Source organism: Lagenorhynchus albirostris, chromosome 6 (genome assembly GCF_949774975.1).
Source record: "Lagenorhynchus albirostris chromosome 6, mLagAlb1.1, whole genome shotgun sequence".
In the NCBI taxonomy this organism is placed as follows: domain Eukaryota; kingdom Metazoa; phylum Chordata; class Mammalia; order Artiodactyla; family Delphinidae; genus Lagenorhynchus; species Lagenorhynchus albirostris.
Window position 1 is genome coordinate 54,323,685 of NC_083100.1, and position 26,936 is coordinate 54,350,620.

Genomic DNA, 26,936 nt, shown 5'->3' on the forward strand with positions numbered 1-26,936 from the left:
ACTAAGCTCATTACACAAATCCAGTAACCAAGGAAGCCACAACTACTTCTGTACTGATGATTAATTTTCCCACTTTTAATAGAATCGAAGGAGCCAAGGGAGAAGCTGCCCTTAAAATTGACTCCACTGTCAGCCAAGACTCTGCCTGGTACACTGCCACTGCCATTAATAAGGCTGGCCGAGACACTACAAGGTGCAAAGTAAATGTTGAAGTTGAGTTTGCAGAGCCTGAGCCAGAGAGAAAATTAATCATCCCACGAGGGACATATAGAGCAAAGGAGATTGCAGCCCCAGAACTGGAGCCCCTCCATTTGCGATATGGTCAAGAGCAATGGGAAGAGGGTGACCTCTATGACAAAGAGAAACAACAGAAACCATTTTTCAAGAAAAAGCTCACTTCCTTAAGACTCAAGCGCTTTGGGCCTGCCCACTTTGAATGCAGGCTAACACCAATTGGTGACCCAACGATGGTGGTGGAATGGCTCCATGATGGAAAGCCACTGGAAGCTGCCAACAGGCTCCGTATGATCAATGAATTTGGGTATTGCAGCCTTGATTATGGAGTTGCATATTCCAGAGACAGTGGTATCATTACTTGCAGAGCTACTAACAAATACGGAACAGATCACACATCTGCTACCCTTATTGTCAAAGACGAGAAGAGTCTCGTGGAAGAATCTCAATTGCCTGAGGGGAGGAAAGGCTTACAGAGAATTGAAGAATTAGAGCGGATGGCTCATGAAGGTGCCCTTACAAGTGTGACAACCGATCAAAAAGAGAAGCAAAAGCCAGACATCGTCTTGTTCCCAGAGCCAGCAAGAGTACTTGAAGGGGAGACCGCCAGATTCCGTTGCCGAGTGACAGGCTACCCTCAGCCCAAAGTCAACTGGTACCTCAATGGGCAGCTCATCCGCAAAAGCAAAAGGTTCAGAGTTCGCTACGATGGCATTCATTATCTGGACATCGTGGACTGCAAATCATATGATACAGGTGAAGTCAAGGTCACTGCAGAAAACCCTGAAGGTGTGATAGAGCATAAAGTGAAGCTTGAGATCCAACAGAGGGAAGATTTTAGGTCTGTCCTTAGGCGAGCCCCTGAGCCAAAGCCTGAGTTTCACGTACATGAACCTGGAAAACTTCAGTTCGAAGTACAAAAGGTAGACAGACCTGCTGACACCACTGAAACTAAGGAAATTGTGAGGTTGAAAAGGGCTGAAAGAATTACCCATGAAAAAGTGCCTGAAGAGTCAGAAGAGCTGCGTAGTAAGTTCAAGCGCAGGACTGAGGAAGGCTATTATGAAGCCATTACTGCTGTGGAGCTCAAGTCTCGTAAGAAGGATGAATCCTATGAAGAACTTCTAAGGAAGACAAAAGATGAACTTCTCCACTGGACCAAAGAGTTAACTGAAGAGGAGAAGAAAGCCCTTGCCGAAGAAGGCAAAATCACTATTCCAACTTTTAAACCTGATAAAATTGAACTAAGTCCTAGTATGGAGGCTCCTAAAATCTTTGAAAGAATCCAAAGCCAAACAGTGGGCCACGGATCGGATGTACACTTCCGGGTCAGAGTGGTGGGGAAACCAGATCCTGAATGTGAGTGGTACAAAAACGGTGTAAAGATTGAGCGCTCTGACCGAATCTACTGGTACTGGCCTGAAGACAATGTCTGTGAGCTGGTCATAAGAGATGTGACGGCTGAGGACTCTGCCAGCATCATGGTAAAAGCCATCAATATAGCTGGGGAAACCTCAAGTCACGCATTCTTACTCGTCCAGGGTAATTTGAATTTCTTTCATTTGATGGGTCTGTTTCTATTTATCCATGAATCTCCAGTAGTGTGTTTCTTTTTATTTTCTTTTCCCATTATCCAAATTGTGAACTTAATTTAATGTGCTTTTTTTTTTTTCCTTTTTCTTATAGCCAAGCAATTGATCACTTTCACACAGGAATTACAAGATGTTATTGCTAAGGAAAAAGACACCATGGCAACATTTGAATGTGAAACCTCAGAGCCATTTGTCAAAGTGAAATGGTATAAGGATGGCGTGGAGGTTCACACGGGAGATAAATATAGGATGCTCTCTGACAGGAAAGTTCACTTCCTCTCCGTCCTGACAGTTGACACATCTGATGCTGAAGACTATAGCTGTGTACTTGCCGAAGATGAAAACGTAAAAACAACGGCTAAACTTATTGTCGAAGGTAGTAAATAATGATTTCATTCCTAAGTTTTAAAGTCACCCTTAGTATGTGATAAAATTAGCTATGCAATTTTCACTTCATAAAACGAATTACTTGGGAATTAAATATAAGCTCCATAGCAAGACTCATGAATTTATACTGGTAATTAAGAATATTGACAATTTGGATTTTTAATTTTTTATTTTTTTGGCCTCACTGTGCGGTATGTGGGATCTTAGTTCCCCGACCAGGAATCGAACCCGCACCCTTGGCAGTGAAAGCGCTGAGTCCTAACCACTGGACCACCAGGGAATTCCTGAAATTTTGGATTTTGAAAAGCAAGGTCATTCTGATATCTTGCTTTTAAATTTTTTATTGAAATATAATTCTGTGCTTTAAAAATAATTTTTAAATTAAGTAACTCCTTTTAATTGACAATTTATTTCTCAGTCCAGCAGTTAGATATTAAGAATATTCCTGATAGTATGGGGCGGGGGGAATAAGAGATTTACAAGGAATTTTCTCTATCCTAAGTCTAGATGCATAACTCTCCAGGGAAATTAACTTCTGCTTCTCTTATGCCTCAGGTGCAGTCATTGAGTTTGTGAAAGAACTTCAGGACATAGAAGTTTCAGAATCATTTTCAGGAGAGTTAGAGTGTGTTATAACCCCGGAAAATATAGAAGGCAAATGGTATCATAATGATGTGGAGCTTAAATCCAATGGCAAGTACACAATTACATCTCGCCGTGGACGTCAGAACCTCACAGTCAAGGATGTGACCAAAGAGGACCAGGGAGAATACAGCTTCGTTGTCGACGGGAAAAAGACAACCTGTAAACTAAAGATGAAACGTAAGCCTTCCCCTCCCTGTCAGCCTGCAGTGAGTATCACTATGGCTTACTGATAATAAATAATCATAACATTCTTCTTTCTCCCCATATTTCACAGCCCGCCCCGTTGCTATCCTACAAGGACTCAGTGATCAAAAAGTCTGCGAGGGTGACATTGTTCAGCTTGAAGTTAAAGTCTCCTTAGAGAAGGTGGCAGGTGTCTGGATGAAGGATGGCGAAGAAGTGCAGCCGGGCGACAGGGTTCACATTGTGATAGACAAGCAGTCACACATGCTGCTTATTGAAGACATGACTAAGGAGGATGCTGGACATTACTCCTTCACCATTCCTGCCCTTGGACTGTCAACCAGTGGGCGCGTCTCTGTCTACAGTGAGTGCGGCTTACATAGTCTTGTTGTATGCTGTCAAGTGAGCACACGTTTCCAACAAAATTTGTATTCACAATTCTTTTGTGTGTGTGTGGTTTTGCAGGTGTTGATGTGATAACACCTCTAAAAGACATTAACGTGCTTGAGGGCACCAAGGCTGTGCTCGAGTGTAAGGTCTCAGTCCCTGATGTGACTTCTGTTAAGTGGTACTTAAATGATGAACAGATCAAGCCTGATGATCGCGTGCATGCCATTGTCAAAGGCACTAAGCAGCGGCTTGTGATCAACCGGACCTATGCTTCAGATGAAGGTCCTTACAAGCTGATGGTTGGCAGAGTTGAAACCAGCTGTGATCTTTCTGTAGAAAGTAAGAATTGTTCCATGTCACTTCGTATTGTTTTAAGCATTCTATTTTCCCAGTATAATAGTAACCAAGTGATTATTTTATTTTTCCCCCCAGAAATTAAAATTATCAGAGGTCTTCACGACCTTACCTGTACAGAGACCCAAAATGTGGTCTTGGAAGTTGAACTGTCCCACTCAGGAATTGATGTCTTGTGGAATTTTAAGGACAAGGAAATCCATCCCAGTTCTAAATATAAAATTGAAGCTCATGGAAAAATATATAAGTTGACGGTTCTAAATATGATGAAAGACGATGAAGGAGAATATATATTTTATGCTGGAGAAAATATGACATCTGGAAAACTTATCGTGGCAGGTCAGTACATTTATCATTTAACCTAAGTTCTTAGGTTAAAGAACTTAGGTTAAACCTTAAACCTAAGTAGGGCAGTTGTTTTAACTTAAGAAATCATTGCCCATTTCCTCCCAAATTCCCACCAGTTTCCCACTTCCTTGCCTCTGCTTATGCTGTTCTCAAAACCAATAATACCCTTGACACTATTCCCATCAGCCTAAATTCCAGATGTTCTTCCAGGAAGTCGTAGCTCAAATGCCATCTCCTCTGTGAAGCCTTCCTTGACCTTCCCATTTGTAGAAGATCTTAATCCTCCAACCTCAGGATCACTTTATGTGTGTTTCTTTCATGACCCTGACTCATATACTTGTTTTATTCCCCATTTCTTCTTCCCACACCTGAGTAGATGCTCCCCAAATGTGGAATTGCTTCTTTCTCATCTTTGTATAGTCCAATACGTTGCACGTGATAGATTGATGAGTTAACGTTTGGACTGAGTTTTATTTAAACTCTCCTACTGTAAAGATGTATTTCTTTTTTTTATTGCTCTTGTTTCTTTCACTTTTGTTTTCTTTGTTCCCTTCATACTTTATAATGAATATTTTAAAAATATACCTCAATATATGTGTCTGTGTGTCTCTTGTGAAATGAAGTAGACCATTCTCAGCAGAAGCCACCAGCTTAAAAATGAAGAATCAAAAGTCTAAGCCAACTGTCAAGAAAAAACTAGGCATCATCATTAATTTGTTTGGTACATAACAATTTAGGTTTTGAGGAGACTAAATTGTGCAATCCGTGGTATATAAGCAAGTCAAATGGGAATAGTGTCTTCTCTGGTATGAAAATTTCATGGTTTATACTTTATTACATTATAAGATTTCCTCAAAGATTTGGCCATGAAAAAAACTTCTGAAACAGAATTTTAGATTCTGCACTTTGATATGTTTAATATAAATTACATGTTTTTAAATGTGTGGAAACAAGAAAAAACTATGAGCCTCTATGTGATTTCACCCAACATTTTTAAAGTACCTGCCATTGGCCAGGCGCTGCTAGGAACTCAGGATACAAAAATGAAAACGGCATGATATTTTTTTTGAGGAATTCACAATATAGAGAGGGACAGATACATTAGCAACTAACTTGATGAAGGAGTAATTATTTCTGCCAGCGATGATGGCACTGGAGCCAATGGGGGAAAACTTTGTAGAAGAGATGACATTTGTCAAAACAGTGATTTTTAGTATATAGGAATCCCTAATCTTCTAGAAACATTGATGACTATACATTTTGTTCAGCAAAAAATTTTCCAGTCAGATATTAGATGTATTTTCAGGAAATCATCCGTAGAAGACTAAGCAGCATGCTTTTGAGGAAGGAACTGAGTTATGGGCCGTCCATGAGGTGTGCTCCACATTAAGGTTCTCAGAGTTCTGTATAACTTAACAGTTGCTTTTCCTTTGCAAAACCTTTCTGATTCCAGTAGTTTCCCTGGTTATCAGTGATACATACTTAGAACGAGGGGTTTCTGTGATACCTTCTTAAAGTACGTAAAGTAATTTTATTAGACATTTCATGATGTTCAGAATCATGTTTTAAAATTTGATGTTTTATATTAATTGTGCAAAGGTTTTTCTATTGTATAAATATTTTTAAAAGACTCACGCTTGTACTTCTCTTGTTCCACAGGGGGCGCCATCTCCAAGCCACTCACAGATCAGACTGTAGCTGAATCCCAGGAAGCTGTGTTTGAATGTGAAGTTGCCAACCCAGATTCCGAAGGAGAATGGTTGAAGGATGACAAACACCTACCGCTGGGTAAAAACATCGGAAGTAAATCTGATGGCCACAAAAGGAGGCTTATCATTGCTGCCACCAAACTAGATGACATTGGAGAATACACCTACAAGGTGGCCACTTCCAAAACATCTGCCAGACTTAAAGTTGAAGGTCAGTGATATAATAACAGATTTATCCACTAAAAAATCGTAGTATATTTTTGACAGTTATTCTGAAAGTCAAATGGTATAATCATTGTGGATGCCATAAATCCTCATTTCATAAAATCATTATAAACTCTCGAACTTTCTTTCTGAGCCATGTACCACAAGGTGCAAAATTGCTTATGAGTTAATGTGAAGAAGCCACGTCTTAGGTTCCAGCTCTGTGGAGCAGCAAATTAGATGCTCTCAGTCTGTATTCTTCTTTCACTCTTCTCCAATCCATTGATTAAGTTATTAATATACAGCTATGCAAACTACATCTCATTCAAGTATAGAAAAGACATTATACAAGGTACATTTCAAACTGGACCCAGGTTTTCCTGAATAATCTCAAAGTGTCTTTTAAAAACTCTAGAGATGCTGCATAACCGCAAATTCTTTGATAACCATTCTTTTGCAAGATGACCCGGTAACAATCTTATTTGGGACTTCTCTTACCTGAATGGTATCATCTTTATTTTCTAAACAAATCATAAATTTGTCTTCAGCTGTCAAAATTAAGAAGACTCTGAAGAACCTCACGGTGACAGAGACGCAAGATGCTGTTTTCACTATGGAGCTCACACACCCTAATGTAAAAGGTGTCCAGTGGATCAGAAACGGGGTTGTGCTGGAATCCAATGACAAGTACACTATTTCAGTCAAAGGAACAATTTACTCTCTGAGAATTAAAAACTGTGCCGTTGTGGATGAATCTGTTTATGGCTTCAAGCTTGGAAGGCTGGGAGCCAGTGCCAGACTGCACGTTGAGAGTAAGTTGACTTAGAAACACTTTACAAGTAGCCAACTCGTGGTTACCATGAAGTTAACCATATCACTAAATGGCTTCAACTTTCCTCATTAGCCGTCAAAATCATTAAGAAGCCAAAGGATGTGACTGCCTTGGAAAATGCCACCGTTGCCTTTGAAGTTAGCGTTTCCCACGACACAGTGCCAGTGAAATGGTTCCACAAGAATGTGGAGATTAAGCCGAGTGACAAACACAGGCTGGTCTCAGAAAGGAAGGTCCACAAACTGATGCTGCAGCATATTTCCCCCTTGGACGCTGGGGAATATACAGCTGTGGTGGGGCAATTGGAATGCAAAGCGAAACTATTCGTGGAGAGTAAGTATGAGGCAGCCCCTGTGGCATTTCTGGGTGATCTCCATGTATTCATTCGTTTGTTTGCTCCATCTTTTTTTTTAAATAAAATATATTAACCGAAGTGCTCTCTGATTTTCCCAAGCATTACATATTACAAAAACCATGAAAAACATTGAGGTACCTGAGACCAAAACTGCCTCCTTTGAGTGTGAGGTCTCCCACTTCAATGTGCCTTCCATGTGGCTAAAGAATGGGGTGGAGATTGAAATGAGTGAAAAGTTCAAGATCGTGGTGCAGGGAAAACTCCACCAGCTGATCATCATGAACACCAGCACAGAGGACTCAGCAGAATACACATTTGTCTGTGGCAATGACCAAGTCAGCGCCACCCTGAAAGTGACACGTAAGTAAAATATATATACAAATATATATACACACACACACACACACACACACACACACACACACACACACACACACACACACACACACACACACACACACACACACACACACACACACACACACAGAATATCCAGTAGACTCATTGTTATTCCATAGCCTACACTTTTTCTTCCTGACCAGTTACCTTGATTGAAACATCTACTGTGTCCACACTGTTAGGCATCTGGATAAAATTTTTGATTAGGGTAGCATTGAAAGGCTACCTATGAAGATGCTCCATTGTCTATCTCTTACTTTTTCTGTTCCCCTGTCACTTGACATTGTCCTGTAGAGGGGTACCTGGAAGGTATCATGGCTCATCTCTCTGAACTGTGATACCTAAACAGACGTACTAAGAACATTCCAAGTTTTCATTCTGTGCCTGTCATAACCCACGTCATATTGACACAAAATCTCCTTGGGTGTATTTCCTTCCCCCTTTGCAGCAATCATGATTACATCCATGCTGAAGGACATCAATGCTGAAGAAAAAGACACCATTACCTTTGAGGTCACAGTGAACTATGAAGGCATCTCTTACAAATGGTTAAAGAATGGTGTGGAAATCAAATCGACTGACAGGTGCCAGATGAGAACCAAAAAGCTCACCCACTCCCTGAACATCAGGAATGTTCACTTTGGGGATGCTGCTGAGTACACCTTTGTGGCTGGAAAGGCTACCTCGACAGCCACTCTTTATGTGGAAGGTATGGTTTCATAAATGTCATATCCATAAAAATAAATGGCAAACACATTACATAAAATGTTAGAGCATCAGCTAATGAATGGATAAATAAAATGAGGTATATCCACACAATGAAATATTATTCAGGAATAAAAAGGAGGTACTGATACATGCTACAACATGGATGAACCTTAAAAAACTCTATATCAAGTGAAAGAAGCCAGTCGCAAAGGACCACATGGTGTATGATTCCAGTTATAGGAAAAGTTCAGAGTGCACAAATCTGTAGTGACATAGATTGGTGCCTAAGTCTGAGGGGAGGACAAAGGGAGGGGTCTGGAGGGTGATGGCTAAGGGGTACATGGTCTTTTTTGGGGGTAATGAGAATGCTTTGAAATTAATTATGGTGATGGTTGCACAACTCTGAATGTACCGAAAGCCACTGAATTGTATACTTTCACTGGGTGAATTGTATAGTATGTGAATTATATCTTAGCAAAGCTGTTAGAAAGATTAATTTTTTTACACGCTGTTCTCCAGCTCGTCATATAGAATTTAGGAAACACATTAAGGACATTAAGGTTCTCGAGAAGAAGCGAGCCATGTTTGAATGTGAAGTTTCTGAACCTGACATCACTGTGCAGTGGATGAAAGATGGCCAAGAGCTACAGCTTGTGGACAGGTCCGTTGGTTTGTTTGCCACATCCCAGTGATTCCCAGTTTCCTTTGAGTCATCATACGTTAAACCTCAATTTCCCTTTCTTCCATAGAATAAAGATACAGAAGGAGAAATACATCCACCGCCTTCTGATCCCATCCACCCGGATGTCTGATGCTGGGAAGTACACAGTGGTGGCTGGAGGCAACATGTCCACTGCCAGCCTCTTTGTAGAGGGCAGAGACGTTCGCATCCGAAGCATTAAAAGGGAGGTTCAGGTAATTGTCCACATGCTGAATTTTTGGAGAAGTCATCAGTAGCTCCTAATCTATCATTTTGTCACTTAATTTTTTTTAACACCTTTATTGGAGTATAATTGCTTTACAATGGTGTGTTAGTTTCTGCTGCATAACACAGTGAATCAGCTGTACATATACATATATCCCCATATCCCCTCCCTCTTGCGTCTCCCTCCCACCCTCCCTATCCCACCCCTCTAGGTGGACACAAAGCACCGAGATGATCTCCCTGTGCTATGTGGCTGCTTCGCACTAGCTGTCTATTTCACATTTGGTAGTGTAGATAGGTCCATGCCACTCTCTCACTTCGTCCCAGCTTACCCTTCCCCATCCCCGTGTCCTCATAGAGAATGTCACTTAATTTTTTGACTTTTAAATTTTCTAACCACAGTCTTCTAAAAAAATGAAATCAGCTTATCCCTACCAGCTTACACTCTTGTGCTGACATCAACTTAGTCAGTTTCCTCTCGCTTAGGGAATAAGTGTATCCTTCGCAGCTGTCTAAATACTTTAATGAAAGCAGCTGTAGACACTTCACTGTCAAATGGCCACTTACCAAGCAACATCAACCCTAAAGGAACTAAAATTTAAATTGTGGTGTTCGCACAGCAACTGGAATTAAAGGAATTCAGAACAAGGTGGCATTTTCTCAGAAGCCTTCTACCTTGGAGAGGCAGCTGTGTGGGGACTTGACTGGGAAAACTCCCTCCGGGGTCCAAGAGGAAGACCAGTTTGAGCAAAGCTGGATTCCTAGCAGGGATGCTGAGCAAACACCTTTGCTCTCGACTGCACGTGTACGGCTCGTCCTCATGGGTGCCAGTCTTCCCACGTGATATAACGGGGCGATAACATGGGAAGGGAAGTATCACTTGAGCTCATGTTTATTATATTGCTCATCCAAGGAGAGCCAGGCATTACATTAGGCCAGAGTGAAAAAAGCCTTCAATGCATAGTCAGATAACCCGATATGTCCTCCATCCTTTATTGACCAATCCTGAACCTTGATTTTCTCGCTTTTAAAAATGAGGATAATAGTTCCTACCTAGCCTACAAGGTTCACATCATGTGAAATCAAATTGAATAGTAACTTAAAAGAACTTTGCCAATGATAAACAGCCTTCAGATGTAAAGTCATTATTCTTTAAAGTAAAGTCATTATTTCTTTTTTATTTTATTTTTATTTTATTATTTACTTTTGGCTGTGTCGGGTCTTTGTTGCTGCGCGCAAGCCTTCTCTAGTTGCAGTGAGCGGGGGCTACGCTTTGTTGCAGTGCACAGGCTTCTCATTGCAGTGGCTTCTCTTGTTGCGGAACACAGACGCTAGGCACTCGAGCTTCAGCCGCTGTGGTGTGCAGGCTGTAGTTGTGGTACATGGGCTTAGTTGCTCCACGCCATGTGGGATCTTCCCAGACCAGGGATTGAAGGATTGAACCTGTGTCCCCTGCATTGGCAGGAGGATTCTTAACCACTGCGCCACCAGGGAAGTACCGCAAAGTGTCATTATTTCTGTTATAATTAACGAAGAAGCAAACATTTAAGGATGAAATCATTGCCTCCATGCAGATGTAAGCAAAAGAAGTATGGGCACCTTTTGTCCAAGGATATGCAAGAAAACTTCGAACGTGCTATAACCAGTCAATTTTCTATATCATAATATATAGGTTTGACATGCTCTTCAAATGAGCTGTTTTGGAAACAGGTTAAAACCGAAAGGAAACCAGGGCTTCAATTTTCTTTTCCTGTTGCTCCTTTAAAAGGTTATTGAGAAACAACGTGCTGTCGTTGAGTTTGAGGTCAATGAAGATGATGTAGATGCCCACTGGTATAAAGACGGCATTGAAATCAATTTCCAAGTTCAAGAACGACACCAGTATGTGGTGGAGAGAAGAATCCACCGGATGTTTATCTCTGAGACCAGGCATAGCGATGCTGGTGAATACACCTTTGTGGCAGGAAGGAACAGGAGTTCTGTTACCCTCTACGTCAATGGTAGGTAGAGATATTAACATATTTTGTGCATCCATCTGTAATAATCCTCCCTTTCAACTTACTGAAGTTCTGGTAGTTTCCAGGCAATTTCTCAAGAACCCATGGTACTCATATGTTTGAAGTTATTACATTTATTTTCATATTATACCTGTGGAAATGGGATGGTAGCTGTTAAAAGGACCAAGATGTCATTTCCAGAAGGCACCTAATGGCTAGATCCTTATTTAGTTTGGTCAACGTTATTGAACATCCACTGTATGTCAATTATAATAGACCCCAAATGGGTTTCTAGTTACGGTTTTCAGCTGTTCTAGTTCTCTGCCCTTGGCCCTAACTGCTTGAATACTAGTAGCACTACCAAGTGATGGGGCATTTCCAGTCTCTGGTGGGGCATTTCCAGCCTCTGTTAAGGCATGCCTGGGAGAACCTAGGAAGCCACAGGTGAGCTCCATGCCCTAGGACCAGGGTCTGACTTTAGTGGGGAATTCCATATGCTACCAAGTCCTCAGAGGAGCGCCATTAAACCATCCACTTTCCTCATTAGAAACCTTAGAGCTGAATCTGAGGCTGGTCTAGATCCATTCCTGTCCTGACCTTGGGTCCTACCTGTCTGAACAAATACCCCTGAGACAGATGAAGGAACAGTAAGAGTAATCTCAAGTTTCATAAAAATGAACCATATTGCCAACATCCCCTTGGTCCCTAGAAGACCAAATCGTCATGGTATCCAGTTATTATTATTTCTATATTAGTGGTAGAGAAACTGAGGCACAGAGAAGTAAAGGTCTACCTATATGGCTGTGTCAGAAATCAGCCTCACAGAAGTCAGTTCTCCCCATTTCTTGGTTCCGTGAACGACCCAGATTCCCTCAGTCATCACAACACCAAGAATATGTTTTAATTAGCATAACAGGAAAGCTGAATTAAAAAAAAAATTACCTAATTGCCTTTAGATCTAAAATGACATTCATTCATTCATGCATACTGATTGCACTTCACTGGCACCTGTATATTAAAAAATGATTATCACATATACACAAATACTTGAAAACCGAACCTGAATGGGATGAGCCACCTCACCACATGATTTGCCCAAACGACTGTTAAAAATAGGTAGCATGTGGAAATGTTCTAGCATTCTTTAGAGGACTGTCCATTGTTACCCCGATCCAGATCCCAGCCAGGAAAGGGGTGACCGTGTTATGCTGAAAAACTCAGCACTCCCAGCATCACCGCCCCCCATCAAATATCAAAAGTATCTCCCTCTACTTAGGGACAAAATTCCAATTTTTTTTCCTTCTTAGTGCAAAGAATGTTCTAATATTCTGAGGCAAGTAAAGATATCACCATTCCAAAGTTTTGTTTCGGGGTACATAACCACCTGGCAACAAATTAACCTAGATTTTCCCGTGCTTTCCTGTGTTTTCATGGACTGTTTGTTTTCTTTTCTTCCCAGCCCCAGAACCGCCCCAAATTCTTCAGGAGCTCCAGCCTGTTACCGTGCAATCTGGCAAGCCCGCCCGCTTCTGTGCTGTGATATCCGGCAGACCACAGCCCAAAATTTCCTGGTACAAGGAAGAGCAGCTGCTTTCCACTGGTTTCAAGTGCAAGTTCCTTCACGATGGGCAAGAGTACACACTTCTGCTCATCGAAGCCTTCCCAGAGGATGCGGCCGTCTATACCTGTGAAGCCAAGAATGACTATGGAATTGTCACTACCTCAGCATCGCTCTCTGTGGAAGGTACCTTGCTACTTCTCAGCTTTTAACGTAAAACCTAAGAAACCCGCTTTTGTATCCTCCCAGGGCATTTAAAAATACAACTTGGAGCTCCTAAAAGTAGATTGCTACCTAACTTGGAAACTTTGAAAGGGCTCCACTGCTCCACTGATAAATTAAGAGAAATCGGCATGCTTCATTCTGTGAGGTCTGTAGGCTAACTTACTCCTGACAAGTCTGTGGTCCCTTCCTTTAGTTCCAGAAGCTGTGTCTCCTGATCAGGAAATGCCAGTTTATCCTCCTGCCATCGTCACCCCACTTCAGGACACTGTCACTTCTGAGGGACGGCCAGCCCACTTTCAATGCAGAGTTTCTGGAACAGGTAGGTTTACAAGCAAAGGTAGAGTTGCTAATATTTAAAAAGAATGATGTGAGGAAAAGGTTTTCTTACCTCTCATGCATAATTTGAAGTTTCATGGGCATCCTGCAGAACACTTACTTGGATTATTGAATTGAGAATTCGATCAGTGTTTTCCGCTACTGGACTGTACACCTAAAAATGGTTAAGATGATAAATTTTATGTTATGTGCTTTTTTAAACTACAATTAAAAAAAAGGAATGAGTTCAGTGTTTTTCTGTTTTAAACTTGAAAAACGCCATGTTTTCTTTATGATTGTAGTTACACTTTGTTATCTCTTGAAAAAATACAACGAAACCTACAATTATTATTAGATTAATTATAATGGCATCTACATATGTTTTAAGAGTCCATTTATATGTAAGATGTTGTTCGGTCTATGGACAGTGCTTGTGTGAAAAGCCATATCCCTTTGGAAGGTGGTATCCTGTAGTGGACAAAAGTGGGGGCGTTATGATCAGAGAGGTTGGATTTGAGTCTTGGCTCCACTCTGTGACCTTCGGCAAATACCTGATTTCTCTGGTTCTCTTTCCCTCATGAATAAAGTGAGGATAATATTGCATTCAGTCTTAGAATGTACATTTCATGAGGGCAGGGATTCTGTCTTAGTACCGAGAACATGGTGCCTGAAAAGCAGTAACTACTAGAAGGAAAGCTCTGTGAAAGCAAGGGTGGATCCTTGTCCTAGAATAGCTCCATACATAGTGGGTACTCAGTAAGTAATTGTTGGTCGGACAAAAGAATGCTTGTTAAATGGCTGATATCAGTGGCTTCAGATCATTGTCATGATTATGTCAGCTAACCCACATCAGCACGTATCGCAGCACCCCTCATACAGTAATCCCTCCATCTGTTAGCTGTTATGATTTTTAATTGGTGCATGTTTCCCAGAACCACCGGCCCCTCCCCTCACCCCAGGAGTCTGACCTTAGTAGAATGAGACAAAATGTTTAGAGCCATTTCTAGCCAATGATGATTGTAGACCTACCTCACATAGGGACAGGGTAAATCAACCTTATCCCGAATGAAAATCACTCCCTCGTTTGCTTGACTGTTGTATACCACCACAAAGGGAAATTCTCCAAGCTCGGGCATCTCACAGCACTCCTAATAAACGTTTGTTTTGCTTATTGTGCTTCTCCCATTGGGTTATGGCCCAGTCTCTACCTTGCCAAGAGCCGGTTTCTTAAGCAAGTTAGTATTTCAATTGGGCTTCTATCACCTAATGATTTCCTGCTCTGGGATGGAGATGCTGATCTAGAAACCAAATAGACCTGTTTGATTTTATGAGCATAATTAAAGGATATGAGGTGTATAAAGCACTTACAGGCATGGCTAGCAAGTGACTGGTGCTCAATACATTAATTTTATTACAACCATTGAGAGGAATTATAGAAACATAAAAGTCTGGTATTGGGTGACCAACATAGATAAATACTATAGACTTTGTGACTTCAGAGCATGGTATTTGAAAAATGCCAAATATTAAGAAATGAGGACTGATTCGGTGATATCCTACTAAAAAGAAAAATGCATTTTAATATCAAATTCACTAAAGCCATACTAAAGAATTTATCCATTCATTGAATTTTTAGAGGAAATTTTTCAAATAAACATATGTATATGGATTATCTAAAGTAGTAGTCTTAACTATATTTGCATAGTACTCTTTAGTTTATAAGTCATTTTATAGTTTGCCTTTAAGGCATTGCAAACATACATTTGAAGCTCTCTACAAGACTCCAATTGGGGTAGAAAAAGAAAAATATCTTTTCAATGTGACTGATGTCCTTAAATATTTGAATGGACTTTATAAATTCATGTGATCATTAACTCTCTATGTGTGGTAATATTAATACACATACAGAGGTTTTAGAACCCTTTCATAAATGTATTTTCTATATGACAAAAATTAAGTTCACTGAATAAATGCCTTTTAAAAGCTCACCATATCACGTTTCACGTTCCATGCCCCTCAGGCAGAAAATATTCACACAACTTCCCTTAAGAAAGTAAGTGCAGCTCTGCTTTCTGCAAATTGGAAAAAAATATGAGTCTGCAGAGGCCCCAGTCTCACGTTTTGGGGAACTCAGTACTTGCTGAAGCATGGAGCATGGTCCTGAGCAATCTGGTGGTGCTTTTTTAAGTGGAAATGTTATCTATTGAAGGTCTCTGGTGCCACCTACTGGTGGAAGAGAAGTTTGGAAAAGTAGAATTTTAAAACGTAGTAAAGCTAGCTTTTTGCTAGTGCTCATTCTACAGATAATGGTCAGTATCATTTGGTGGCTTACAGAGTGGCAGCTAGCTAAGTGAGATGTTAAATAATTAGTTTAGCAATGAGGAATGCCCACTGTTCATTTAAGCTTTTTTTTGTTTTATTCTACCAACATCTGTGCTCCTGCTATTGAGACAATTACACTAGGTTCTAGGGATGCCAGGACCTGTCTCTTGCCTTCATGGAGCTCAGTGTGTAGGTGAGGAGACGCGCATGCACAGCTAGATCACAAGGTTGTAAGTGCTGTAACAGCCCACCTACTCAGTGCTCTCTGTCTGGGAGAGAGCTGGAGAAAATGCACGGACGGCACATTGAAGAATTAATAGGCTCATGAGCACAGTCGTGCTCCAGGCAGAGAACAACGTTTACAAAGTCATAAAGGCTCCCCAGAACACTCCATGTCCTGGCAACAAGTGGTTTAAGTATGGTTGGAAAGTGATGCAATGAGTGGACGAGAAGCTAGGAAAGAAGGCAAGGGCCAGATCCTAAAGTGTTGGTATTCTGTGCTTAGGACTTTAGATTTTATCTTGTTTACTTTGAGGAGCCACTGAGAGATTTTGAAACCCCTGGGTAACATGATCAGGTTTTCTTTTTAGAAACAACACTCTGATCATGAAAGGAGGAATGGACAGATGTGGGAGGTGAGGCTGAAGGTAACGGACCAGCAGAGAGGCTATCATATTATAATAGGCTTGGAAAGTGTTGACAACTGAGTCAGGAGAAAGATGGGGGTAGATTGTGCAAGAGTCCAGGAGGTAGAATGAACGAGACTCAGGGACCAAATACAATGGAGTGGTGGGGGTGAGGAACTGGGGCAGTGGGGTGGCCTCACAGAAGCCATGAGAGGCCAGTGACTGACACAGATAGTGGCAGCCCAGTCAAAAGTACCAAGTCCATTACCAAAACAGGTCTTGCCCTTTAGCTCATTTATTATTGACGATTCATGCCTGTCCTTCTGCTTCACTCAGTTCACCAAAGGAAGAAGTTGTCAGGAAGAATAAGCAGGGAACCTTGTGAGGGAGAGAGAGTACCAAACTCTCCATCCTTCCCTTTCCATTGATTTTTTTTTTAACATCTTTATTGGGGTATAATTGCTTTACAATGGTGTGTTAGTTTCTGCTTTATAACAAAGTGAATCAGTTATACATATACATATGTTCCCATATGTCTTCCCTCTTGCGTCTCTCCATTGATGTTTAAACAAACAAACCAAGTATTTGTAGGATGACTTTTACATCCCATGTGATGATGGTATTACTTGTATATCCTATGGCCCTGTTTATTAGGTAAGTTATTGCTGATCCCTTGTGATGTTAGACATTCTCACTTTAATGACTGACTTGTGCCTGTGGTTTATAAAACCCTTTCCTCTGTGTATGTCATTGAATTCACACAGCAATTTTATAGCCCATGAATAGCCCATGAATTATTATGCATCTTATTTTACAAATGAGAAGACTGGTCCAGAGATTAACTGACATGTCTAAGGTCACACAGCTGGTAAATTGTTGTGTCAGGATTCCATTTCCTACCTTACCTTGCTACCTAAGGAAATAAAAAGATTTGTTTCTTTAAAAGGGGAACTTGTAGTTTATAACAACTACCCTAGTGGGAAGCAGGGGAATATTCATAAACCAATATTTATGCAACAGTGCAAACAAATACTAGAGGACTGGACTATTAGAAGATCCCCATGGGTGGTATTGAGATAAGGAGGTAATATAGTGACCACGTTCCAAAAGCAAGATGGCTTCTGATTTTTGGCTTTTACAACAAGTAACTAAATTTGAATCCATGCTAGACTTACAGGGCTGTTGCTTTAATGGAAGTATAATTTTTTTTAAAGTACACATCATCTTAAATTGTAACAACATAGTAATATGTATCCTTGATTTGAAGTTTTTATTTTCTATCATTTTAAGATGGTTCAAATCCTTGTGTGGAAATAGCTAGTTTTTTTTTAATTTAATTTAATTTATTTTTTTATACAGCAGGTTCTTCTTAGTCATCAATTTTATGCACATCAGTGTATACACGTCAATCCCAATCACCCAATTCATCACACCACCATCCCCACCCCTCTGCGGCTTTCCCCCCTTGGTGTCCATACGTTTGTTCTCTACATCTGTGTCTCAACTTCTGCCCTGCAAACTGGTTCATCTGTACCATTTTTCTAGGTTCCACATACATGCGTTAATATACAATATTTGTTTTTCTCTTTCTGACTTACTTCACTCTGTATGACAGTCTCTGGATCCATCCATGTCTCAACAAATGACGCAATTTCGTTCCTTTTTATGGCTCAGTAATATTCCATTGTATATATGTACCACAACTTCTTTATCCATTCATCTGTTGATGTGCATTTAGGTTGCTTCCATGACCTGGCTATTGTAAATAGTGCTGCAATGAGTGTGTCTTTTTGAATTATGGTTTTCTCAGATATATGCCCAGTAGTGGGATTGCTGGATCATATGGTAATTCTATTTTTAGTTTTTCAAGGAACCTCCGTACTGTTCTCCATAGTGGTTGTATCAATTTACATTCCCACCAACAGTGCAAGAGGGTTCCCTTTTCTCCAAATCCACTCCAGCATTTGTTGTTTGTAGATTTTCTGATGATGCCCATTCTAACTGGTGTGAGGTGATACCTCATTGTAGTTTTGATTTGCATTTCTCTAATAATTAGTGATGTTGAGCAGGTTTTCATGTGCTTCTTGGCCATCTGTATGCCTTCTTTGGAGAAATGTCTATTTAGGTCTTCTGCCCCTTTTTGGATTGGGTTGTTTGTTTCTTTAATATTGAGCTGCATGAGCTGTTTATATATCTTGGAGTTTAATCCTTTGTCCGTTGATTTGCTTGCAAATATTTTCTCCCATTCTGAGGGTTGTCTTTTCATCTTGTTTATGGTTTCCTTTGCTGTGCAAAAGCTTTTAAGTTTCATTAGGTCCCATTTGTTTATTTTTGTTTTTATTTCTATTACTCTAGGAGGTGGATCAAAAAAGATCTTGCTGTGATTTATGTCAAAGAGTGTCCTTCCTATGTTTTCCTCTAAGAGTTTTATACTGTCCGGTCTTACATTTAGGTCTCTAATCCATTTTGAGTTTATTTTTGTGTGTGGTGTTAGGGAGTGTTCTAATTTCATTCTTTTACATGTAGCCGTCCAGTTTTCCCAGAACCACATATTGAAGAGTCTGTCTTTTCTCCATTGCATATCCTTGCCTCCTTTGTCATAGATTAGTTGACCATAGGTGCGTGGGTTTATCTCTGGGCTTTCTATCTTGTTCCATTGATCTATGTTTCTGTTTTTGTGCCAGTACCATATTGTCTTGATTACTGTAGCTTTGTAGTATAGTCTAAAGTCAGGGAGTCTGATTCCTCCAGTTCCATTTTTTTCCCTCAAGACTGCTTTGGCTATTCAGGTTCTTTTGTGTCTCCATACAAATTTTAAGATTTTTTGCTCGAGTTCCATAAAAAATGCCATTGGTAATTTGATAGGGATTGCATTGAATCTGTAGATTGCTTTGGGTAGTATAGTCATTTTCACAATATTGCTTCTTCCAATCCAAGAGCATGGTATATCTCTCCATCTGTCTGTATCATCTTTAATTTCTTTCATCAGTGTCTTATAGTTTTCTGCATACAGGTCTTTTGTCTCCCTAGGTAGGTTTATTCCTAGGTATTTTATTCTTTTTGTTCCAGTGGTGAATGGGAGTGTTTCCTTAATTTCTCTTTCAGATTTTTCATCATTAGTGTATAGGAATGCAAGAGATTTCTGTGCATTAATTTTGTATCCTGCAACTTTACCAAATTCATTGATTAGCTCTAGTAGTTTTCTAGTGGCATTTTTAGGATTCTCTATGTATAGTATGTCATCTGCAAACAGTGACAGTTTTACTCTTCTTTTCCAATTTGTATTCCTTTTTTTTCTTTTCCTTCTCTGATTGCTGTGGCTAGGATTTCCAAAACTATGTTGAATAAGAGTGGTGAGAGTGGACATCCTTGTCTTGTTCCTGATCTTAAAGGAAATGCTTTCAGTTTTTCACCATTGAGAATGATGTTTGCTGTGTGTTTGTCATATATGGCCTTTATTATGTTGAGGTAGGTTCCCTCTGTGCCCACTTTCTGGAGAGTTTTTATCGTAAATGGGTGTTGAATTTTGTCAAAAGCTTTTTCTGCATCTATTGAGATGATCATATGGTTTTTATTCTTCAGTTTGTTAATATGGTGTATCACATTGATTGATTTGCATATATTGAAGAATCCTTGCATCCCTGGGATAAATCCCACTTGATCATGATGTATGATCCTTTTAATGTGTCGTTGGATTCTGTTTGCTAGTATTTTGTTGAGGATTTTTGCATCTATATTCATCAGTGATGTTGGTCTGTAATGTTCTTTTTTTGTAGTATCTTTGTCTGATTTTGGTATTAGGGTGATGGTGGCCTCATAGAATGAGTTTGGGAGTGTTTCTTCCTCTGCAATTTTTGAAAGAGTTTGAGAGGGATGGGTGTTAGCTCTTCTCTAAATGTTTGATAGAATTCACCTGGGAAGCCATCTGGTCCTGGACTTTTGTTTGTTGAAAGATTTTTAATCACAGTTTCAATTTCATTACTTGTGATTGGTCTGTTCATATTTTCTATTTTTCCTGGTTCAGTCTTGGAAGGTTATACCTTTCTAAGAGTTTGTCCATTTCTTCCAGATTGTCCATTTTATTGGCATAGAGTTGCTTGTAGTAGTCTCTTAGGATGCTTTGTATTTCTGTGGTGTCTGTTGTAACTTCTCCTTTTTCATTTCTGATTTTATGGATTTGAGTCCTCTCCCTCTTCTTCTTGATGAGTCTGGCTAATAGTTTATCAATTTTGTTTATCTTCTCAAAGAACCACCTTTTAGTTTTATTGATCTTTGCTATTGTTTTCTTTGTTTCTATTTCATTTATTTCTGCTCTGATCTTTATGATTTCTTTCCTTCTACTAACTTTGGGTTTTGTTTGTTCTTCTTTCTCTAGTTCCTTTAGGTGTAAGTTTAGATTGTTTATTTGAGATTTTTCTTGTTTCTTGAGGTAGGCTTGTATAGCTATAAACTTCCCTCTTAGAACTGCTTTTGCTGCATCGCATAGGTTTTGGATCGTCGTCTTTCCACTGTAATTTGTCTCTAGGTATTTTTTGATTTCCTCTTTGATTTCTTCAGTGATCTCTTGGTTATTTAGTAACGTATTGTTTAATTTCCATGTGTTTGTGTTTTTTACATTTTTTTCCCTCTAATTCATTTCTAATCTCATAGCATTGTGGTCAGAAAAGATGCTTCATATGATTTCAATTTTCTTAATTTTGCTGAGGCTTGATTTGTGACCCAGGATCTGATCTATCCTGGAGAATGTGCACACTTGAGAAGAAAGTGTAATCTGCTGTTTTTGGATGGAATATCCTATAAATATCAATTAAATCTTTCTGGTCTATTGTGTCATTTAAAGCTTCTGTTTCCTTATTTATTTTCATTTTGGATGATCTGTGCATTGGTGTAAGTGTGGTGTTAAAGTCCCCCACTATTATTGTGTTACTGTCAATTTCTTCTTTTATAGCTGTTAGCAGTTGCCTTATGTATTGAGGTGCTCTTGTGTTGGGTGCATATATATTTATAATTGTTATATCTTCTTCTTGGATTGATCCCTTGATCATTATGTAGTTTCCTTCCTTGTCTCTTGTAACAGTCTTTATTTTAAAGTCTATTTTATCTGATATGAGGATTGCTACTCCAGCTTTCTTTTGATTTCCATTTGCATGGAATATCTTGTTCCATCCCCTCACTTTCAGTCTGTATGTGTCCCTAGATCTGAAGTGGGTCTCTTGTAGACAGCATTAGATGGGTCTTGTTTTTGTATCCATTCAGGAAACCTGTGTCTTTTGGTTGGAGCATTTAATCCATTCATGTTTAAGGTAATTATCGATATGTATGTTCCTATGACCATTGTCTTAACAGTTTTGGGTTTGTTTTTGTAGGTCCTTTTCTTCTCTTGTGTTTCCCACTTAGAGAAGTTCCTTTAGCATTTGTTGTAGAGCTGGTTTGGTGGTGCTGAATTCTCTTAGCTTTTGCTTGTCTGTAAAGCTTTTGATTTCTCCATCGAATCTGAATGAGATCCTTGCTGGGTTGAGTAATCTTGGTTGTAGGTTCTTCCCTTTCATCACTTTAAGTATTTCATTCCATTCCCTTCTGGCTTGTAGAGTTTGTGCTGAGAAATCAACTGTTAATCTTATGGGAGTTCCCTTGTATATTATCTGTCATTTTTCCCTTGCTGCTTTTAATAATTTTTCTTTGTCTTTATTTTTTGCCAATTTGATTACTATGTGTCTTGGTGTGTTTCTCCTTGCATTTATCCTGTATGGGACTCACTGCCCTTCCTGGACTTGGGTGACTCTTTCCTTTCCCAAGTTAGGGAAGTTTTCGACTATAATCTCTTCAAATATTTTCTCTGGTCCTTTCTCTCTGTCTTCTCCTTCTGGGAACCCTATAACATGAATGTTGTTGCATTTAATGTTGTCCCAGAGGTCTCTTAGGCTGTCTTCACTTCTTTTCATTCTTTTTTTCTTTGTTCTGTTCTGCAGCAGTGAATTCCACTATTCTGTCTTCCAGGTCACTTATCCATTCTTCTGCCTCAGTTATTCTGCTCTTGATTCCTTTTAGTGTAGTTTTCATTTCAGTTATTGTATTGTTCATTTCTGTTTGTTTGTTCTTTAATTCTTCTAGGTCTTTGTTAAACATTTCTTGCATCTTCTCGATCTTTGCCTCCATTCTTTTTCCGGGGTCCTGGATCATCTTCACTGTCATTATTCTGAATTCTTTTTCTGGAAGGTTGCCTATCTCCACTTCATTTAGTTGTTTTTCTGGGGTTTTATCTTGTTCCTTCATCTGGTACATAGCCCTCTGCCTTTTCATCTTGTCTATCTTTCTGTGAATGTGCTTTTTGTTCCACAGGCCACAGGATTATAGTTCTTCTTGCTTCTGCTGTCTGCCCTCTGGTGGATGAGGCTATCTAAGAGGCTTGTGCAAGTTTCCTGATGGGAGGGACTGGTGGTGGGTAGAGCTGACTGTAGCTCTGGTGGGCAGAGCTCAGTAGAACTTTAATCTGCCTGACTGCTGATGCGTGGGGCTGGGTTCCCTCCCTGTTGGTTGTTTGGCCTGAGGCAACCCAACACTGGAGCCTACCTGGGCTCTTTGGTGGGGCTAATGACAGACTCTGGGAGGGCTCACGCCAAGGAGTACTTCCCAGAACTTCTGCTGCCAGTGTCCTTGTCCCCACATTGACCCACAGCCACCCCCCGCCTCTGCAGGAGACCCTCCAACACTAGCAGGTAGGTCTGGTTCAGTCTTCCCTGGGTTCACTGCTCCTTCCCCTGGGTCCCGATGCACACACTACTTTGTGTGTGCCTCCAAGAGTGGAGTCTCTGTTTCCCCCAGTCCTGTCGAAGTCTTGCATTCAAATCCCACTAAGCTTCAAAGTCTGATTCTCTAAGAATTCCTCCTCCCGTTGCCGGGCCCCCAGGTTGGGAAGCCTGACATGGGGCTCAGAACCTTCACTCCAGTGGGTGGACTTCTGTGGGATAAGTGTTCTCCAGTCTGTGAGTCACCCACCCAGCAGTTATGGGATTTGATTTTACTGTGATTGCAACCCTCCTACCATCTCATTTTGGCTTCTCCTTTGTCTTTGGATGTGGGGTATCTTTTTTGGTGAGTTCCAGTGTCTTCCTTTTGATGATTGTCCAGCAGCTAGTTGTAATTCTGGTGTTCTCACAAGAAGGAGTGAGAGCACCTCCTTCTACTCTGCCATCTTGGTTCCTACTCGCTAGTTTTATTATTACTCCTACTTTGAAAAAAGCCAAATATATCTAGGATGCCCAAATTTCATGACTCTTTCCATTTTAAAAATTTTCTTTTTTGCTGAGACCTTCCAATGCTTGCCTACTGGTAACAAAATAATAGAGATTTTTCTTCATCCTTTAAGGGTGTCTCTTTTAGACTTTATGGAATGTTTATCTTCTCAGGTCTGTTTTTGATGGGTCTTTCTGCCTAACCAGCGTGCAGATTTCCCTCACTTCCTGTCTCAGTAGGTAACCACAATCTCAGATCAAACCCTTTATGATGACTGTTTCTCAGGACAGTCTTTTTCTCATTTGACTGAACATGTCAAAACCTTATCTTTGCTTCCATAGCATGACAGGCAAATGGTTAAAAAGAATACAACTAAAATTGTAAATTTTCAAACATTGTAACCCATCTATAAGCTGGATTTTTCTAGAATCATGTTTCCTTCTTAAAAATGAAATTATATAAGATCAGATGTGGCATGCCCAAAAGAAAGTATAATGTTATTTAGATAAATATAAAATTAGTCACTAATATAGTCAATATTGTGTTTGCAGGTAAATAAAAATATCCACTTGTTCCAGTGATTTAAAGATCCTTTTCCTTTCACGTTACAGATCTAAAAGTGTCTTGGTACAGCAAAGACAAGAAAATCAAGCCATCTCGGTTCTTTAAAATGACTCAGTTTGAAGACACTTACCAACTGGAAATTGCTGAAGCTTTTCCAGAAGATGAAGGAATTTATACTTTTGTTGCTAGTAATGCTGTAGGTCAAGTATCAAGCACAGCCACTTTGAGACTGGAAGGTACAGTAAAACAACTTTAAGTACCACATTTAAATATGGATCTAATCTCACAATGTCAGTAACAAATCACTAAGGATTTCACGTAAATCATCGTTGGTCCTACCATTCTCTTAATGTGACTAATTGTTTCCATGTTATATGTGATGTTCTCGCTTTTCAGTTACCCCTTCTCATTATGAATCACAAACCATCATTTTTTATTTTGCCCTGCTTTGTCTCCATAGAATTTTGTAATGTGTTGCTCTCATCATCAGCTTTCATGCTTCCTGATCAGCATGTATCAGAATGGGGAGAAATATGCTAAAGAATTAGATAGATCTGTTTTCTTATCTGGCTAGGATGCAAATTCTAAAAAAAATGTTTTTAAATCTAAGAGTGTTACCATCCCACCATTGTACTGACACAATTCTGATTTCACAGAAGCTACAGTGGGTGATTTCAGGTCTGTACACCAGCTGGATGTGTTTACTGTCATTCAAAGAACGCCTGAGGGTTGAGGGGCTCCACTGTAAGATGGTTTAACATCTCTGTTACTTGGGGCTCTTCAGCTGCAATCAGAAACACTTCCTCAGTATCGGGGTGGGGGGCACTTTGATTCAAAATGAGATAGTATTTTAATAGAATCAGGCTGTTTTTCCTGAGCTAAATTAGTCTCTGTAATATTAAGCATATACAAATACATAAAGAGTTAGGGCAACTTTTGCTTTTTTCCTTGATTTTAAACACTTATTATAATAACCAGAGGTTTTCTTAATAATCAGTGTAGTGTGGTTTACGAAAAAGAAAAGCTGGTTTGACAACCAGAGGGATAAAAATAACAACAGAAGACAAGAATACCTAAACTGAATTGCATACTCCGCGACTGCCTTCATGCACAATGTAGTGAAGTTCCTTAGACTAGTTATGTCTCAGCATGTTTGTCTGGAAAATGGAAGGGAACTTGTGTGACTTTGAATCAATGTGTGTATGTAGTGACATACGTTGACAAGGCATCAGGATTGGTCTGGATTCTAGTTCACCACTGAAACTTACAACAGATCTGTAGACAACTCCCAGTAAGTTCTGGTTTCAGTGCAGGGTAAGACATTAAAGGTTGGCATGCTTCTTTTCAGGATTTAGCAAACTTGAAGAAGTTACATCAGACTCTCAATGGCATGTCTCTTCGTCAGTTTCATTTAAGAAGGAGCCCCTTGGCCAAAAGCCCATCTTCATCCAGCCTCTGTCAAGCCTCAGGGTGCACAGCGGGGAGACAGTCAGATTCCATGCAAGGGTTTCTGGCATTCCCAAGCCAGAAATCCAGTGGTTGCATAACCAGCAACCAATTCTACCAACAAAAGATGTAGTTTTCCATTTTGAGGAGTCCACAGGCATGGCTTTAATGCTTATAGTTGATGCTTACTCAGAGCATGCCGGCCAGTACTCTTGCAAAGCAGCCAATAGCGCTGGGGAAGCCATTTGTGCAGCTATACTCACAGTGACTCCAAAAGGTAAAGAAAGCCTGGCTTGCTTCAAAGACTTTGATCTGCTGCATCCCTCCTACTCCCATTGTTACTAATGAGAGTCTCTGCTGTGTGTCTTGGTGCATATTGTGGTCGGTCCATAATTTATTAACAAAGTAACACCCAGGTGCCCCTAAGTCCTCAATTATAGTTTAACCAGTGTACTTTAAATCTCACTGAAGTACGTGTTCTGGGTATTACACTAGTTGTTATTTGGTTAGGCATCAACTTTGCTTGACATTTCTACTTTTCTAAACAGCATCTCATCATTGCATCATTAATGATTTATTTGCTACATATTTTTGATAAAGTATATGGTGGAGGGAGGACAAATGGTATCCCGAATAGAGTCAGAAAAAAAGAGGGAGCGGCTATGTCATTCTGGATAGCTGCAATGACAACAAAAAGAAGGAAGCAGATACTGTATGGCATCCGCATGAGCCTTCATCATCCATCCATCGCTGGATCACTGGGAATGAATTTTCTTTTGTGTCACCCTGACATCCTGGAGCACACTGCATCTGGCATGCTGCTTCCAAGTAACAGTGACGTCTTTCATCTTCATCTTCCGTGCCATTTTATGTTACTAACCTAGCCAGGTGACAAAGCTTAGATCCTAATGTTCTTTTCTTTTTCTTGTCACTTGATCATACAGTGCAAGCCCTAGCTAGGCAAAGTTCTGGGAAAAATGTAAGAGAGTCCACCAAGTCCCAGGCAGTGGCAGATTCCTGTTTCACAAAGCAGGAGAGCAAAATATCCCAAAGCGAAATTAAGTCATTTCAAGGATCATCATATGAATATGAATTTCAGGTTTTTGAAGGTGTATCTCAAAGTTCTGCCCACACAGCTACATCCATTCGAGATGTAGAGTTGCACCATACTGCATCCCTTTCACAAATTGCAGAAAGCACTGAGTTATCTGAGAAATGTGCTGAAGAGCCAGTGGATGAAGCACCAAGGATTCTCCTGCATCTTCAGGACCTCTCTGTAAAGTGCGGCGACACGGCTCAATTCCTCTGTGTTTCAGAAGAACCTTCCGTTGACGTAACCTGGACTCATGAAGGTGTAAAGATAGAGGAATCTAAGAGAGTGAAGC

General features: G+C 40.1%; 1 protein-coding gene across 20 annotated transcripts in view; it reads left to right on the plus strand.

Annotated features, from left to right (window-relative positions):
• Nucleotides 1-26,936, plus strand: part of TTN (titin) — a 287,195-nt gene that overhangs the window by 30,524 nt on the left and 229,735 nt on the right. For all 20 annotated transcript variants that reach the window (XM_060152562.1, XM_060152541.1, XM_060152543.1 and 17 more), the window contains exons 27-43: nt 83-1,776; nt 1,921-2,202; nt 2,769-3,035; nt 3,133-3,405; nt 3,507-3,770; nt 3,864-4,124; nt 5,793-6,053; nt 6,595-6,858; nt 6,951-7,211; nt 7,333-7,593; nt 8,081-8,341; nt 8,860-9,001; nt 9,090-9,255; nt 11,034-11,265; nt 12,722-13,006; nt 13,239-13,364; nt 24,153-24,341. In XM_060152562.1, the coding sequence (XP_060008545.1) occupies nt 83-1,776; nt 1,921-2,202; nt 2,769-3,035; nt 3,133-3,405; nt 3,507-3,770; nt 3,864-4,124; nt 5,793-6,053; nt 6,595-6,858; nt 6,951-7,211; nt 7,333-7,593; nt 8,081-8,341; nt 8,860-9,001; nt 9,090-9,255; nt 11,034-11,265; nt 12,722-13,006; nt 13,239-13,364; nt 24,153-24,341 (5,489 nt within the window). The remainder of the gene's footprint in view (nt 1-82; nt 1,777-1,920; nt 2,203-2,768; nt 3,036-3,132; nt 3,406-3,506; nt 3,771-3,863; nt 4,125-5,792; nt 6,054-6,594; nt 6,859-6,950; nt 7,212-7,332; nt 7,594-8,080; nt 8,342-8,859; nt 9,002-9,089; nt 9,256-11,033; nt 11,266-12,721; nt 13,007-13,238; nt 13,365-24,152; nt 24,342-26,936) is intronic.